The sequence below is a fragment of the Ammospiza nelsoni genome, chromosome 1, assembly GCF_027579445.1.
Source record: "Ammospiza nelsoni isolate bAmmNel1 chromosome 1, bAmmNel1.pri, whole genome shotgun sequence".
NCBI classification, from domain to species: domain Eukaryota; kingdom Metazoa; phylum Chordata; class Aves; order Passeriformes; family Passerellidae; genus Ammospiza; species Ammospiza nelsoni.
Window position 1 is genome coordinate 131,351,939 of NC_080633.1, and position 18,645 is coordinate 131,370,583.

At 44.8% G+C, this 18,645-nt stretch overlaps 1 protein-coding gene across 2 annotated transcripts; it reads right to left on the bottom strand.

Annotated features, from left to right (window-relative positions):
- Positions 1 to 329: 329 nt before the first annotated feature.
- KCNS2 (potassium voltage-gated channel modifier subfamily S member 2) lies at positions 330 to 3,947 on the bottom strand. 2 transcript variants are annotated; one of them, XM_059485391.1, is made up of 2 exons: positions 3,920 to 3,947; positions 330 to 2,390 (listed from the first exon to the last, which is right to left on the bottom strand). In XM_059485391.1, the coding sequence occupies exon 2, from the start codon at positions 2,351 to 2,353 to the stop codon at positions 920 to 922; it is 1,434 nt and encodes a 477-aa protein (XP_059341374.1). In that variant the 5' UTR covers positions 2,354 to 2,390; positions 3,920 to 3,947; the 3' UTR covers positions 330 to 919. The 2 variants fall into 2 exon arrangements, with proteins under 2 accessions (XP_059341374.1, XP_059341364.1); XM_059485381.1 differs by lacking the exon at positions 3,920 to 3,947 and adding an exon at positions 2,919 to 3,543.
- Positions 3,948 to 18,645: the final 14,698 nt, after the last annotated feature.

The window sequence follows — 18,645 nt, forward strand, 5'->3', positions numbered from 1 at the left end:
ACTGTTCATGTGGGAATATTTCACTTCATTAATCAAATTCAAGTTTTTCATTGGTGCTTCGAATTGTTTAAAAGCCACATCTTCATATGTCTAATCTCAAAACCTTTTTGATGGACTGATACAACACATTTGCAGCTGCACTGGGACCAAGCTGTGAGCACATCTCTTCTGGAAATGGGATTCTAGAGCTCTAGATGGGCTTCCATTCCTAGAGTCACTTGTGGAAATGTAGTCTTTGAATATGTAGCTATCTGAAAATGAGGGGTGGCCTTTTTTAGAGGGCTCAGTATTGATCTAATCTTGGAAACAGAGGAAGGTCTATGCCCAGAAGATTCTGAAAAATATTATTATACATAACATTTCAGAACAAGAACACACAGATTTTAACACACATTCTCAAGAATAAGCAAACTCAGAGGTGTTTTCAGGCAAGTGATGATCAGAATCACTGGTCAGTAATATAGGTAGAAGTGTTTGTTGCCGTGTCAGTGACTCATAGGTGGCTGTTTCAAACCGTTGTAAAATGCATGGGAAGTCTTATACTAGTACAGACACCAGTATAGGTGATAGGTGATTTTTTCATTACTCATGTCACAGCTGAGAATTTTTATTCCACTTGGGTACATTCATTTCTCTGCTCATATGAGAAAATGCACAAAGCAACAGATCATCACTATACCACTAGTAGTAATGGCATGAAAGTGGTAACATTGTATGGAAAAGTCAGCACTCAGTACCCTTATGCAACAAGATGAAAATGTGCAAACTGTTAACTTGTAATAGAAATGTCTTTAGTTTCTCAAGTGCAAAGTGCAGTGTCAGCAACACTATCTTCTAGGGGAAAAAAAAGACAAATAGGAAAACATTTATAAACATAGCTCTTGATAGCTCTCATGCAAACTGCTGTCAGACTTGTACACTAATGCAGTGAATCATTCAGGCTCAGCTCACTGGGGGTACTCCTGCTCATATTGGTCAGGCTGGCCATAAGAGATTTTACTTTATAAGCATAGTAGTCCCTTAAGTTGACAGATGGAACTTCTTTCATGCCATCACCAAAATCACAGCTTCTCATGGCACTCTCTAACTGCTTCTGACGCCTATAGAAGTGAGAGAATTTATTAAAGATCAGTGTAATGGGAAGCACTACCACTAGGATACCAGCTAGGATGCATGCAGATGCTGTCAGCTTTCCAGCAGTGCTCCCTGGCACCACGTCCCCGTAGCCAACTGTGGTCATGCTAACAGTAGCCCACCACCAACAAGCAGGGATGGTGGCTAACCCCTCATTGTCTTCTTTCTCAATAGTGTAAGCCACTACTGAGAAAATGGAGATGCCCACAGAGAGGTAGAGTAAAAGAAGCCCCACCTCTCTGTAGCTGTACTTCAGAGTGGCTCCAAGAGACCTGAGACCTGTGGAGTGTCTGGCAAGCTTTAATATGCGGAAAATCCTCATGAGTCTCAGGACTTGTGCAACTCTGCCTAAATTTGCTAAAGTCGGACTACTTTCCACCACCAAGTTGACAATTAATGTAATATAAAATGGAAGGATAGACATTAGGTCAATCAAATTCAGGGCATGCTTGAAAAATTTTAAAAAGTCAGGAGCTACTGCAAATCTTGCCACCAGTTCAAAAGTGAACCATGCAATACCAAAATGTTCCACGATTTCAAAGCGAGGGTCTTCCTCGGTGTTCCCATTGCTGTCAACAATCTGGAAGTCTGGGAGGCTGTTCAGGCACATGGTCACAATGGAGCCCAACACCACCACTATGGAAAGGACGCTGAAGATACGGCTTAAAACCGAGTACCCAGGGTTATCCAAAGCAAGCCAGAGCTGCCTCCTGATGTTTCCAAAGGGCTGTTTGTCAAATTTAGAGGCATCATTGTAGAATGCCAAAATCTCATCAAAAGAAGATGTCGTACTTTCCTGGTCACTTTGTTCCTCCCATTTCTCTTGGTCTGGCTCCATTTTCCTCCCATGGTAGCTATAACTGCAGCAGGAGTCTATAAAGAATTCATTGATTCCCCAGTATTCAATCTCTTGGCTGAAAGAAAAGACACAGAGTTCACCCATCACGTGGAGCTTGCCAGTGTTATAAAAATGTAGCACGTAAGGAAAGAGCTCGGGGTTCCTGTCAAAATAAAATTCATTCTTGGTGTCATCATAGTCATCACAAAGCTCCAGTATTGACTCCTTTGAATGGCAGCTCAGCAATTTGCCCAGCCTGGTCTCGGGGAACCTTAATAATGTGTTGGATCTCATCTTTTTCTTGAAGCCTCCAACGTTGATGCTGATCTCATTGTCTTCAAAATTCGCTTCAGATAAAGTCCTCAGACTCTGCCCTGTCATAGTGAGCTCCTTCCAAAGGTGGGTAGGGAATGAAAACCTAGGATTCAATTACACAGAAAGTTGGCAAAATGAACAAATCTACAGCATGTTCACCTATTGATGTTTCATGATCTTTCTTTTCTTTTTCTCTTCTTTCTTTTCTTTTTTTTCTCTCTCTCTCTCTCCTTCTCTCCTTTCCTTCTCCCCCCTTTTCTCCCTGTTCACTCACTTTCCCTCCCTTTTTCTCCCTCTGCCCCCGTTTCTCCCCTTTTCCCTCTTTTCTTTTCTCCCACGCCCCAGCGAAGACCTTGAGGGAGGCTCCTTTGTTCCCGCGGCAGGCTCCTGTCCCTCCCCTCGCCCTTCACCTGGGCTGCGGCTGTCGCTCCCACCGAGCCCCCGTTACTCACGGCCTTTGTGCCACCGGGGCCGCGCGGACCTTTCATTCCCTCCCGGCCCCGCCACACAGGAGCCCCCGCCGCCGCCCGGGGTCCCGTGCCACGCCGCGCCTCAGCGGCCGGAGCCCCGCTCCGACCGCGGGGAGCCCGCCCGGCCCCGCCCGGCCCGCGGCTCTCGGCGCCCGCCCTACCTGCTGCCTCAGCGGCCGCGGCCCCCCGCCGGCGCGCCCTGCTGCCCCCGGCCCCCGCCCGCCATCGCCGCCGCCCGCGGGGGCCGCCAGGGCTCGCCTCGCTGCCCGGGGCTGCCGGTGCCGGGGGAGTGCTGCTGCTGGAGGGGTGCTGCTGCCGGTGCCGGGGAATGCCGGTGCCAGAGAGGTGCTGCTGCCGGGGAATGCCGGTGCCAGGGAATGCCGGTGCCGGGGGTTGCCGGTGCCGGGCACGGCTGGGCTGGGCAGGGCAGGGCAGGGCAGGACGGCCCCGCCGGCCGCGCGGTGCTGAAGGGACAGCGGCCGCCCCGCTCAGCGGCGGGAGGCGGCGGCACGCCCGCTCGTCATGGCGACGACCCCCGCGGCTGCCGCCCGCCCCCGCCGCTCTCCCCTACCCCCGGCCCGACCCCACCGGCAGCGATCGGGCCGGGTGGGTGGGCACCGGGGCTGCGGAGGGGCGGCCCGGCGGAGCCGGTGTGCCGGAGGTGCCTCCGCTCGCTCTTGCCCCCGCGCACCGGCGGCAGCGGCGCCGCAAACTCGGGTTTCCTCCCCGCCGCGATCCTGCTTCACGCCGGCTCCGAGCGGCACAACCTCCCGAGGGGGGACGGGGGACGCCCACCCACGGCCGCAGTGGCTCCGAGCACCCGCGGACCTTCTGCCGACGGGCGTCGCCCGCCCCTCTCCCCCTCACCCTGCCGGGAAGGGCCCGGGGGAGCGGGCGCCGCTACCCCGCCCGCCCATGGCACCCGCGGGTCCTCGCTGTGGCGCCTGAGCAGGGTCCCTGCCGAGGCTGACAACGGGAAAGACGGGGACACCGAAAGTCAGAGCAATTCGGTGTGAGGGGAGCGGAGCTGCGAGTTGAAGCCGCTCGCCTCCCCCTCAGTCGCCTGCTGGGAACCCCCGACCTCCACACACAGCCCTGCAGCGATGCCGGGGGGGAAATCGAGAGCGGCGGCGCCTCGAGCAGCGGGGCTGGGAGGGCTGACCTCGCGCTGCTGCTGCTGCTCTTGGTGGGTACACTTTTCGTGCTCGCACATGCAGTAGTGTCCAGCTACATGGTCAGCGATGGCAGTGTCCCTGCCCACGCTGCAGGCAACTGGGGAAGAAATCTCCCCTCTGTTGCTGAGCCCGGGGTGAGACCGAGTTTCTCGGGGGGAAGCCTGATCGTGGCAATCCCTGCGCACCTGACCCCGCCCTGAGCAGGGCCGGCTGAGCAGAGCGCAGATGCTCCGAGACAGGTGCTTTGTGCCGGGATAACCCACATCGTCTCCTGCCAGCTGCCTCGTGGCCCCACGCATCTAAAGTCCGGCTACCGGAGACCCACTGCTGTCAGTGCTTTGTAGGGTCAGGTTGTGCAGGGGGATGAAGACTCCTCTCTTGCTTCCAGCCCTAAACTTCGGCTTGTTCCTCAAAACCTCGGTGAGGAAGAGAGGATATAACGTCCAGGCCCAGCCACAGGTGAGCCTCATTTACAAGGAGGTCCCAATATTAAAGGTCAGCCCTTTAAGAGCCCAGGAAAATGAGTGCAGACATGAAGTGGGGCAAGTAAGTCCTGGTGTATGCCACTGGCCAGGTCTCCAAGAGCCTGCTCAGCTTTCCTACCTGGGGTGCCGTGAGCACCCCACCATGCCCCACCAAGGCTGGTGCATTGTGTGGCCAGACCCCACACCTCTGGGGACACTCCCAAGGTGGTGTGCGGGGACCCAGAGCGCTCTCAGCCCCCCGGAGATGCTTCCGACTACCCGTGCTACAGATGGTCTCCCTGCTCTCCTTTTCTCGGGCGGTTTTTGCTTTGCTCTGCTGCGGGTGAGTGGCTCCTGCCTCCCTTTCCTACAGATGCCCTGGGTCAGGGCTCTGTGTCCCAGCACGCGTCACTGCGTGTCTGGTGACATCCCAGGGGACGCTGAATCCACACGGAATTACGGACACTCCTAGCCAGGAAAAGTGCTGCTCCTCTCAGCCCGGTCCCTCCAGCTCTTCCCCTGCTGGGGAGTGGCACGGAGCAGACAGAGACTGCACGTAGCAGGGAGGAGGCTTAGCAAACGTCGTGGCACCTGCCCGTTTCCCTGTACCGGCGGTGTGTCATGTCCAGAGAGGCAGCTCTCCTGCATCCCAGTGGCACTGTAGCTGTTGTGGTCGTTCGTGAGAGCCGCCTCCTCTCAGGGCTCTGCTGGCGAGCCGCTCACTGGGGAGCTCTAATTATACTGGCTTTTAGTGCCTGGGGCAAGGGGTAGCAGGACACAGGACTGAGAAACCACCACGTCAAAATTTTTGAGTTGGATGCCCCACCACGTTCCCCAGGACTTGGATAAATCACGAAATTTCTCTATTGTAATTTCCCATTCACTCTTAGGAGAACAAAAATAACTCACATTCCTCAGTAACATTGCAAAGAATAGTGAGCTGCTGCTGGAAGTGCATTCAAGCGATGTCCATGTTTTTCCCACAGCTCTGCTATCCTGGGTGGCTGGTGGGGGCTTTAAATATATTGAAACATCTTCAGCAAACTTGTAAAAATATAAATTACTTTTGTCTCTTATACTTAAATTAAATATTTTTTCCTTAATGTTGCTTTAGAATAAACTAAGTGGAGGTATATTTGGAGGATTTCCAAGCTTTTATAGATTGTTCTCACTTTCTAAGTCACTTGGCTAAGAAAAAAGGTTATAGGCAGTCTCATTACTCATTTATCAATCTCTGATCTTATCTGTACCTTGGAAAAATTGCTGGTCACTTTTCTAAGTTGCGTTTTCTCATTAAAAAACACATAAGGATACAGCTCTCACTGGTCTCATATAACTGCTCCTGTAATTAGGGCTAATAGACTCAGTCCAAGCATTTTGCTAATAAGGCTAAAATGAATCCAGCACACAAATTACTAATCCAAAATCCTTCTGGTTTTTTTTTGGTTTTTTGGGTTTTTTTTTTTTTTTTTTTTTTTTTTTTTTTGCAAAGGGCACACTCTGCTCCATGGACATATAAGAGTTACTGTCACTGACCTAATATTTTTGCCTTTCCCAGCAGTAAATACAGAAAAAAAATTGCTGTAAAAAACTGGTGTAATCTGAGGTAAAAGAGATGTCAAAAGAAATCAGGTATGTCATTTTTGCACAAAATGAGCTAGTGATGTGTCAGATAAGAGCACATTTTGGGATGCACTGGTAATACACCAAATAAATACGAAACAACACTTTGTTTACAGTGCCTTGTGGACATTTCTTGGACTGTAGAGAATGCATGACCAGTGCTGAGGTGGGGCTGGGCTGGGAGCATAAGGAAATATGAAAGAATTGCCTGTTGGAGTGGGGAGATGAATGAGTGATTCATATTACCCTAGGGCAATGTTACAAAAGCTAAACTAACTTTGGGTTTGGTGGTTCTAGTTTCTGACTGAGACTGTGTGAGAGACAGGACTTGTTTAATTGGTACATGTGGTACCACGTTATTTAAGGAATATGAGAAGGTGCCTTCTAAACAAACTTGGTTCTTACCTCCCCATGTCAGCTAGGCAGCCGCCCTCATGATGCTTGGTTCCTGTCAGTCTGTGGCCAGCCCTTTCTCACTGGAAGTCTAACAAAAGCTGAGATTGTCCCTGCTGTTTTCATCATTCTCAAACCCTCATAACCACTGGCAGAAAAGAAGTGCCATTTGTTTATGAGTCTGCCTGCCCTGTAAGTGCCCTGACTGACATGCCTGCTTTTCTTAGGAGGCAAAGGCTTTGCACAAGGTCTGTGGCATTTGCAGTAGAAAATGGGGGAGGAAGGAGAGTCACTTTACTAAGCTCTAAGTTCACAAGGCAGTGATAGCCATGTCTGGAAACAGACCTTGACTGTGACACAGTGGAACTCAGTGCACCACAGAGAGACCATCTGTCAGCTGAAGAAACTGAACCATGTACTGAACATGAATGAAACATTTCTTTTTGTCTGACAGCCCCTCAACGGAGTGGCAAATACTGATATTTTGTGGTGCAGTGACTGCATGAGCATTGGGGTTTTACTGTGATGACTGTGGTATTCTGCCTTTTGTTGTGAGTTGACCTCCTTAGTCACTTCTGTCTGCTTCACCTGATTCTTGACTGAGGGACATGTGGCAATATTTGCTTTTGCAAGCCCAGTGGGGACCATTGTCTTCCTTAATTAAGGCACTACATCCCAGAATCATGGAATGCAAGGGAAATAAAAAAAGATATTATTAGATAATTGTGGCTTTCTTTTAGATGGGTAGTAGAATTTCAACCTTGTGTCCCCTACTGAAAACTGATGTCCAGGATGGATGAGATGAGCCATACCTACAGACCCCTAGACTCCAGCTGAGCTGCAGCAGTAAGCATTGCCAGTAGCAATGAGCAGTGGGAAAGAGGGGGTTTAAAGCTGCATTTTTGGATGTAAAGATGACCAAATGCAGTGCAATGGTCACTTTCACAGTGGCACATGTTGCAGACAGCAATGGGCATAGCCTTTTTAATATTTGTCTGAATGGAGGTGGGGAGAAAGAGGATCTTGCCTGGATGCAGGTTATGGGTATTAGTTCTAAAATGTGACTAAAAAGCCTAGTTCTGCTATGCCAGTCAGCTGACATGGAGCATTGGAAGGTTATTTCGCTTGCTTTTCGTACTTACTTATTTGGAACTTGGATCCACGTTCCTACTTGGAAACATAGTATTCAAAGAAAGCATGAATATGAGAAAGCCCCTCCTAGATTACAGCTATTTCAGTGTGGGAGGAAAACTGATTTTTATTATGAAACCAGCATGCAGAAGGGCAGAGTAGCCTCTTGAGCTGGGTGACCCAGCCTCACAGACTGCTCTCACTGTCAGCACTGAGCAGCAAAGGTCCATGCCATACTTTACACAGGTTAGTAACCTCCAGGCCAGGTTTTTGGGTGTTGCAATGCTGGGCCAGCTCCAGTGTTGTTACCATTGCCTTACACGTGGATCAGTATTATCTCCTTCCTTCTTTCTGACATTTTTGAGGGAGTTTGGTGCTAGAAGATCCTTAGCTAATCCTGTGTTTTTTCAAATAAATAGGAACAACATTGAAATTGTGTTGGTAACAGCCAGAAGAGATTGCTTCTGCTGCCAAACACAAACTCTTAATCCATTGACTCTCCATCCTGACTCCTTGGATGAGTTTCTGCTGGGTGTCCAAACCTTTTCATCCATTTAGTCACCCCATACAGCACATACCCGGGCATGACACCTGCCACACTGCCCTTGCCTTTTGCTGCCCAGCCTCACCACTAGGGAGATTGGCAAGGACACACTGATCATTTCAGGCCCAGCACATCCACAGAGTGTGAGGCCAGGCTGCAGGGGGCCAGGTAGAGCTTGGAATCATAAGCGTCTTTACTAACTTTAAAACAAATTAGAGGAGCGTAAGAGAATCTTACTCTTCATCTGTCCAAATTATTTATTTTGCAACTGAAAACCTTAATGCCCAGCTAGATCAATGAGTGAGATAAAACAAAGAAGCAAAGGAAATGGAAGGCAGCATTCTCTGCACCGCCAAAAGGTTGTTTCTACAGGCAGAGGGCAGATGATGTGCTTTTTGCTTTCCATGTGTGAGTTGCCACTGCCATGCCTCCCTGACTGCCCAAACAATGACACAATAGCTTGGTGATACAATATCTGGTCTCTGTTGCCATAATCTGGCTTGAGAGAAAGCTTTATTGGATCTTCAGATAAGGCCATAGAGATTTAACTGGAAAGATTTTGGAGAGCTGACTTAATTAAGACCCAGTTCTGACCACAGAGGACCATCAGGGGCTCCAGCCTCCTGCATCCCAATATCTGTGCAGCTGAGCATGGATTCAGAAGCTACTGTTTCCTGGCTTCTAATACAAGGTCTCAGCTTCTTAAATATGAAATATTACCATTGTGTGTTTTTATGAAGCCACCCAACATCAGATCCTTTGTTTTATCTTTGTGCTACTTGTAAAGGATTTCGTTGTTGCCCTGAGGGCTCTGGTGTTCACAATTCTTCAGTATCCACTTTATTCACGCTGGCTGCTTCATCAAGAGAGGAGCAATGTTTGCCTCTGAAGTCAGCCTGAGAGCAAAGAAACTTAAGGATCCTGGGTGCCTAAGGAAATAGCAGAGTGGGTCTGAAAAGGAGTGATGCCAAAGAGGCAGTACAGGTATATCCATTTACATGCAGCCTAGCATCATCAAAAAGGAGAGAGTGAAAGCACATCACACTGAACTGGCTTCCCGAAGCTTCCCAAAGCAGGTACTGTGAATAATTTCTCTCAGTTTGTGTGAACCATTCACCACTGCCTCATAAACCACCATGTGCAGAGTTTGCCAGCTGAGATAAAGGTAAATCAATCTCCCCTTAAGATGCTTGTAGCACCCTATCTGTAAGATATATGGCCATCATATGCTGCCAACAAAATATATTTCTGTACTGTTATTGCCTCCAGCACCTTTTTTTTTCTTTCCTCCCACCCCTTTTCTTTTTTTTTTTTTTTTTTTTTTTTTTTTTGGTAACAGCTCAAAGAGAAAGATTTGTGCTGCACCAAGCTCTACTGGGATTAAGATAGTGGTTTGGGTTTTTTACATCCTCTTTAGTGAAAAACAATCAGCCTTAACCTTATATTCTTTAACAACTGCATACACAGCAAAAAAAGAATTTAAAACTTTTTCATGATCTGCATAATGCTTATGTCCCATTGTTTAGAATGGGTGCCCTCCACCTCTTTAGACATATGAACAAATTATTTGCAGTACCAGTCTATCTTGGAGTCATTTACTGTAACTTTGCCATGGCAGTACCTTGCTTGAAATGTATCTCAAAAGCAGTTTGGTCTGTAATTTATCCTAAAGGTCAGACTTGCCTATCTAAGTATCTGATTGAGGCTATGTACATTCTTATATGCTTCCAAAAAGATTCTGGTTATAAAGAGGCCTTTCACTATTGGATGAAGGATAAAGAAACTATTTCCTTTGGATTTGATTCACTATGATATTTTTGGATCATATTTAAAGCAAGAACAAGCCAATTAAAAAAAAAAAAAAAGAATCACCAAATAAGACTGTAATTAATGTTTCCCACTGTTCCCATTGCTATCGTGGAACAAAAGGTTTTAAAATTTCTGAAACATGTTGGGACATCTGTGCTCAGTTTCTATACACAATGCAGAAAGTCCAAAACATCATGGGAAACCTTATTCTGAAGGGATGCCAGTCCAGATCCATGCTCTGAAGAGTTTCATATGGTTCAGATCAGTTTATAAAAAAAGCCTCTGAACTGTTTTATCCTTAGCTAACATGATTTTAAACTTCAAATTTTTAACTTCTATTCAAGAAAGCACTTAACAATATGCTTAATTATAACCCCCCTCTGGTTCCCAGAATCATGCTTTTCTTCAGTCTCCTGGAGTTTGTTATTCCTATAATAAAGAGTAAGAGGAAATAATGAAGTAATTTTTTTCAAGAGCATATACTATAGAATTATGAGAAAACAGCAGTGGTTTAAACTTCACCATTTGGTTTGCTGACTGATTCATTTGGTATACAGTCAAGTGAGGGCCAGCATGTTGTGAGGAAAACCTGAATTTTGTTTTATTTGTTTTTCTTTTGAAGCTGCAGCTTTGTGGAACAATTCTGAAATTCACTGCAGTCAGAATATTACACTAACCAGCTGCAGATCAAAGACTTCACTGAATCTAGGTCAGGTCTAATTTGTGAAGCTCACAGACTTAGTCACTATGGCAGCTTTCTGAAAGGTACAGATGGAGAATCCATGAGCTGTGGGAACAGAATTATGGGCCTTCTTCTCACCATCAGTTTTAATGCAGTTTGTTTTATTTCCTTTTCCAGGAGTTTCTTTTTTTAGAGTTCCTAGTAAAAGAGAGATTAAATGTGACAGCCACATCTGTTTTAGGAAATTCCTGTGGAGATATCAGATTGGTAGCTGGCTCAAGCAATGTTAAAAGTGAATGCTTCTGGTCTGAGCAGGTGGTCTGTGAATGTTATGAAAAATCTGTAGCCTTTTATAGTGACTTTTATCTCAGGATCTCAAAGCACTCTGTAAATATCAGTTGATCAAGTCTTACAATATCCCTGGGAGGTGATCACTGTAATTGAAGGGAGTGGGTTTTATGGCTCACAACTTTGCTGCTGGCTGTGAAATCCTATTTGTGACTCACACTATCTGCCACAAGTAGAGCAGATGTATTGCTGCTGTGCCTGGGTATAAGAGCTGCTCGAGAGGCAGCAGTGCCTTTGCCACTGGCACACAGGCTTTTTCTTTCCTTCTGGTCTGCTTCATTGTTTCTTGTTCTCCCATTCTCATTTCCTGGTACTCCCTGTCAAGTGACACTGCTTTTGTAAGTCATATTGAGCAAGTATTTTCTGGAGAGTGCTTGCCATAGATGCATGCTCTGCAGATTGTTTTTCTGCTAAGACAAAACAATGGTAAGATGTACTTCAACCAATCTTTTCCCAGGTGTAGTGGGGGAAATGCAACTGGGTTCTCCCTTTGCAGTATTGTTGGGGTTAATTTAAATGGGTTTAAAATTTAAACTTAGCACCACAGAGACTACACCAGTAGTCAGAGAACATCTGTCTGAACAAGCCCCAGCAGACAGGAGAATCTGTCTTGTAAAGCATTCCTCCTGACCTACAGATGGGCTGGAGCTTAAGCATCACCAAGGGCAGGTTTGCTTCAGTGAATATTACTTCTGTAATTCACAAGAAACAATGAACAGGCTTATTTCAGGGTATGGTCATAATAGGAAAAAAACTATTTGTGTGTTGGCATCCACATATACGTGTGTAAGCACTGCTTACATGGTAACCACTAATACTTAGAATTTAGGACAAGACTTTTATACAAAATGAATATTCCTGTGGTTTGTTTGGTTTTGTGGGGTTTTTTGGCTTTTTTTGGGGGGGCGGGGGTGTTTATTTCAGTTGTTGTTGTTTATTTTTCCTATAGCAATAGAGGCTATTTGTGTAGAGCATACTTTGACTTGCACTGAACATACTTAAAATTCAGTCATATTCTAGCTCTAAGTGTGACATCTTGGGATGTTGACGTTTGGGCCCTCCAAAGACACAAATATTACTTCCTTTAGTAAAAATACACAAGTATTACTTCCTTTAGTAAAACCTGGATGGGGGGCATGGATGAAGATCAGCATTTCCAGATGAAAATACATACAGTTGCTTGGATAAGGACATGAGATTTTGCTGCTTGTGTCATAACACTCAGATTATAAATATCAACTTTTGACAGTGTTGACCCACTATCCATGATGTTGGCTGGAAAATCATCACCATTTGTTGTTTTAAGTATTCTGGAAAGTATGATAGCCATCCAAGGCTGAACACAGAGTACTCACCACTGTTAGTCTGGAACTTGTTCTGCATATTAGACCTCTTAGTATAATAAGGTTAATAATACCAACTCTATCCCTAGCCAATATTTCTAGTACAAAGAAATTCTCAAGTGCAAAGATATTTGAGGGCTTTAGTATTATACCAGAGGAGAACTTGACATCAGACATTCAAGTGGTTATAATTTTTCAATTTGCTTTGTAAAGGACTTTACCTTCCCATTTTCACAGGAGACCACATCTGGATCTCCACCCTGACAGTGACCTTGGATATTGCCATAGTATAAACATTAAACAAAGATAATTATTGCTAAAAAGTGGGTAGCTTAATTTGTTGCTTAAAAGATATCCATAGGCCTGTGTTGTTCCTAATCTGTAGATACCAACAGATTAATACAATGATCAGTGTGTGAAAATTGTTCCAGCTATTGGAAAGAATTCTCAGCTCTTTTAATGCACTGACACTAAGTGCCTTAGTTCAGCTCTTGCATTTTGGCTATATCACAACATTTGTTTTAGCAAAACGAATTGAATGGTCAGATGGAACAGAAAACAACCTGGAAGAAATGGGAAATTTTACTGGGACAGAGGAGGAAATCAGGAAGTTTACTATTGCAAAAGTACCCTAAAAAGGGGAATAAGGAGAAGAGTTTCTTGGAGATTAAAATGTGTAATAGCAGGCAAACCTTTGTACACTCAGAGTATCCATTTCTCAACATAGCAAACAGGAACATAGAAACATATGTGGTCAGCAATAACACTCATAAATCTTAAGAGATTATGTGTTCCTAAAGTAAGACTTCAGACTGATCTATTTTGTTAAGTGCCAAACTTCAGCATGATTCAATCAAGTTTTGCTTAATCGGAATTTATTTACTCTTTGTGATGATGAATCACTGAACATGTCTGTAGTCCAGTCTGTTGAACTAATTTATCAGGTATTTTGATGGACTGGTGATTTGCCTTCCCTGAATGTTTCATGGTTTATTTATTTATATCATCTGGATTGTGTAAAACAAGAACTGGAGTTCTGCTAAGAATTAAACATTCCTCAGTGATGCCTTTAGTAACAGAAACACTCTCTAGATAGGTAGTCTTGTTGCAATACAAGGCAAACAACTAAGCCAGGAAAACTCTTATCTACAGATCCAATATCACTAAATACAGTAATTTTGTTTATCTTTTATGTTGATTCTAGATTCAGGGTGGATTTGTATCAGAGACACAACCTGGCAAAGATGAAGGTATGGTAGTCGTGAGGTTTCTCTGTGCAGGACACAGGGATTTCCTGGAGGCTGGCCCGAGAACACAGGTCATCCCAAGGAGAAAGAAGCCATGGGGGAGTTGCTCACATAGCCCAGTTAACATGCAAGTAAGGTGCAGAGAGGCAGTCTCACACTAGCTGTCCCCTGGTTCTCATGGATAATGATAGTATGAAACAGGCCAGGCTGGACTTCACCGTAAATTGGTGACATATGGACATTCCCCAAACTGTGCTTGAATTGATGTTCTCTACTGAGCCATGTGCCACTTTGACTGCCCTGCTGTGGCTGCATGCTATAGCTAACTTCAGAATAGCTACGAGCAGCTGGCAGGTATGTGGCTTTGGCCTTCTCTTTTCCAAGGGAATAGATCTCATCCGGTATTTTTTGGAAAAACTTCCAACGCTCCACCTGTGAAAGAGTTAAAGAATAAATACATGGAAGTGGCAAATTATTTCCCAGAGTGGAAAGTTCTGATTTTCTGTACATACAGATGCAGAATAAGAATCCTCTGACTTCCAAAGAAGTGCAGTCTGCTAGGTCTGGGCTTCCCAGTGCAAGAGATATGGCTGTATCTCAGGTGACTCCAGTGAAGGGCCATTGAGATGTTTAGGGGCCTGGAGCATCTGGCATATGAGAAGTTGTGAGAACTTGGGCTGCTCAGTCTGGAAAAGGGAAGGCTTGAGGGGATTGTGCATAAAACAGCTGATTGGGTAAAGAGATGAATAAAAGATGCAGCCAGAATCTCACAGTGGTGCTCGGTGATAGGACTAGAGAAAGTAGGAAAAAACTGAAACACAGGAAAGTTACTAAAACATAAGTAAAGAAAATATGTAATGCAAGGGTGGTCAAGTGTTGCCACAGGCTGCCCAGAGAGGTTGTGGAGATATTCAAAACCTGATTGAACATAATCACAGGCAACATGACTCTGGTTTGGGCAGGGGATTGACTGGAGGCTCCCCAGAGGTACTCGCCAGCCTCAACCATTCATCAGATTAAATTAAAAAATCTCCAGTATTAGTGCAGATTTTCCTGAGAATTTATAGTGGCAGGCAGAGCATATCAGTTTCTCAGCTGAGGGTGTAAAAAGAGGCAGAGATGTGATTCAAATACCAGTTAGATGTGCTTCATTGGCTCCCATTCAAGGGCTGGTGTTTCTGCCATAGCACTGAACTGAATCAGTGGCATCAGATTTTGATCCCTTTGCTTGTTGTTGCTGCTTCATGGGCTACATCAACCCTGGTCTTTGCTGAAAGCCTTCCTTAGAATAGTCTCATTTAGGGATGAGACTAGTCTAAGGAAGTCTCACTAGAAACAAAGAAATTGTCAACATCTGATGTTACATGGATTTATGACATATGTCACTGGAGCTGAAAGTAGCAATAGACGAAAACTTGTCTTTTTTTCATCTGATACTTTCTTCTGGCCTTAGAGTGTACTGAATTGCTCTGTAGGCCAGCTAGCCCTAAATAACAAAGCTAATCAGTTTGTATCTGAGCATAAAATTCTCCTGAGATATCTCAAACATGCTTGGCATGTTTAAACACATCCTTTCAACTTGTCATTCACACAGCTTCTAAATGATGCTAATAATAATATCATTTATTTTGCTTGATTGGTCCTGTGATTCTTGCTTCTACATCCCAAATGCAATACTTCCAATCTTAGCTTCTTTTCTTCTGCAGCGAAATGCATAAGACTTCTTCTAGTTATCTAGATATTTAGAGCCAGAAGACTGAGACCCATTGATGTACAGGTCTAAAGTTATTAAACAACCAGAGGTACTTCAGATCTAATTGCTTTATTGGTGCTTCCATGTTGACTTTGGTTGTGGTAAGAGATTTACACTGCCAAAAAGAAGAAATGAGTTGGGCCTTTATGTACAGATATGTATAACAACATTTGTGAATTTTTAACATGGGAAAACAGCCTTTTTTAAATAAATAGAAAAAGTATAATAGTGCTGTTACTTATTTGAAATTAACTCTTTAGGGTTATTAGAAGTATATAAAACCTGTAGAAGGTCAGAATGGAGATCTATGCTTTCAGTCTTATTTTAGATTCAGAAAAGCAGCACAGGAATGATGTCTCTGATACAAAAAGAAGGTACTTAGCTTTCCTATCTAGTTACAAATCCACCATGGGTTATTTGGCCCTAACATCTATGGAGACCATTGCTTTGGGGTTTTTTATATCTGGAGGAAAGCCAATATGCTGGTATACCTATAAAATGAAGCAAACCTGAGGGATGAAAGCTGGAGTAAGAGCAGGAGATTTGTCTGAGGACTACCTTTTCCAAGGAAAGAGGTGCCATGTTTTTCCTGTGGAATGCACAGGTCATGTCTGAAGACCTGCAACTGCTGACACCACGTGAGGATAACAGAGTATCAGTATCAGCAGTTATACTGCTCCTGTCTCTCCTCTCACCCGCTGAACTGTGATAAGGATATGAAAGTTCCAGCTCTGCTGTTTACCCAGCTGTGGAGCAGCTGCTTCCATGTGAAGAATTTGTCTTTCCAGTTTGCTTTTGTAAAAGCTTAAGAAACTCCTTGAAATGATAAAAAAAAAAAAAAAAAAAAAGGCCAACCCAGAAAAGACCGTAATAATTGCCAAGCAAGGCTAAGGAATGCCAGAACTAAAACTGCAATAATTCAGGTCCACTGTGTACATTATCTTCCAATTTCTAATTGCATGACCACAAACTAGTGGTTTCTTTGCCTTATTTTTCCTCTCACTGCAGAGGATGGACCTGCTGTGGGATGAATCATGGTTACCTTATTGCAGAAGCTGTGGAATTTGGAGGGTGATGGCCGAGGACTTCAAAATAGGAAAGGATTGTACTGTGGTTTGGGAAACTGAGTGCTCTCTTGGTATTGGATTTTGTTGCTATTATGGATTTTGTTGTTATTCTACTTCACCTCATTCCAAACGTAATGCTGGGCTAGTCACTTAACAACTTTTCACAGATGGTAACTGATTTTCTGGAAACCCTGACAACTGGAATCTGATATGGGATATGCAGAAAACTCACGATTATGGGAAATTTGATTTGAAGATATACTTTAGATGCTGAAAAAAATCTGTTCTTGAGCATCTCAAATGAGAAGCCAAAGTCTGTGGTTTCTTTTGGGAATTTTGACTCAATGACCATGAGTAAACATAGAAGAATACTTTCTCTCAACTTCAGGAGTACTGGGAAGATAATTTGTCAGTGTTTGTAGAACACCATGATCCTGCAGAGGAGAAGACCATAAAATGCCTTTTTTGGAATAAGTATCTGTGTCTCACAGTGTGTGAGATGATAAGTGCCATTCCTAGAATAAGAGGGTAAGGTTTTTCAAATATCAATGCCATTATTTTTGTGTAGTGATGCAGCAGAAAACCATGGCAAAGGCCTTGGCAATTCATTAAATCCACTCTTCTGCCTGAAAGCAGGATCAACTAGGCCTAATATTTTCCCGTTAGATACTTGTTCAAGTTCCAGTGACAGAATTTTCACGAATGCATGATTTTCCATCACTTTACTTTCCTTACCATTAAAAAGTCTTTCCTCCAAAGAGGAGCTGAAATCTCCTCTTTGCTTGCCCAGTCCTCAGGGCTGAGAGAGAAATGTTCATCAGTGGGACTGTCCCGCAGCACACATGTAAAGGGTGCAGAACTGAGAGGATCCCTTTATTTCCAAAGAGATTAAACCTGGTGCCAGACCTGCGGGCTGCAGCAGGAGGGGCTGGGTGCCTCCTGCAGAGCAGCTGGCAGGGGAGGGCAATGGCCCTGGGGGTGCTGGACGGAGGGTGGCCCTGGGCCAGCTCTGCCCCTGCACAGAGGCCAACAGCTGCTGGGGCTGCGCCAGGCAGAGCATTGCCAGCGGGCTGAGGATGAGGAAGGTGATCCTTCCCTTCAGCTAAGCACTGGTGCGGTTTGTCTGAACTGCTGGGTCCCCAGTACGGAGAGATTTGGACAGTATGGAGCTGGTCCAGTGAAGGGCCATTGAGCTGTCTGAGCGACAGGCAGTGACATACAAGACCAGCCTGTGAGAGCTGTGGCTCAGCCTGGATGTGGAGCCTTATCCACGTGTATAAATACCTGAGGGAGGGCGTGCAAAGAAGATGGGGCTGGACTTTCCTTTACAAGCTGCCCAGAGAGGTTGTGAGGGCTCAGTCTCTGGTAGAGGATCATCATCCCATGACCCTGATTTGGGCAGGGGACTATTAGATGATCTCCAGGGGTGCTTGTCAGGCTCAGCTATTGTGTGATTCGATGCCTCCAGGAGCCATCTATGGAAAGCATGACCCTGGCACTTACCTCCTGCCTAATGAAGATATTGTCCAACCATTCTTTGCTTTAAAATTGGAAATGGCTGTTTCACTCATGGACTGCCTGTATAATAAAGAGAATCAAAGTGGAAATACCTCATGTTTGAATACATTTTATGATTCTGTATGGTGAAGGATCTGAAGTTTGGGTGTCTTCACAGCTTTCTGTAGTAAGGAGTAATTGGTTTTTTTTGTTTAAAAAATTATTTGTACGCTTCTGAGATTTTTCAAAAACACTGACTAATACCTAGGTAAAGAAATACAGCTTACTGACAAGAATAATGTTTCCCTCACCAGTGATTTATTAAAATGCTCCTCACTTTCACTTTTGTCCTTATCATCTTCAGACAGCTGGGAAGGCAAGTCCTGGTGTCATATGCTTGAAAACATGTTTTCCAATAGATTTCTTTTTTTCTCCCCTTCAGCCCAAAGCATGAGATATCATTTCATAATGCATTATAGCTACTTCTCTGGGGAACAGAATTATCTAAATTAAGGTTGATTTTCCAGTATATTCTGGACATTCATCTGGCACAGGAGAGAGGCTTAACATCTTAAAACAATGAACCTGTAAGAAATAAGTGCTAGATTAACTTACACTGGAGCTAATACTACACCTCAAAATTCCTTGCTCTTTCCTCTTAAGCCTCATGTTGCCTAAATTCCTGAGCCATCTGCATGTCTACCAGCCAAGTTCCTCTTAATCGTTAGTTTCTAGTCCTGCCTCCAGGGCCATCCAAATCCATATTGTGCTGAGCAGTCAGCTTTAAAGTTCACAGTCCACACTGCCACCCT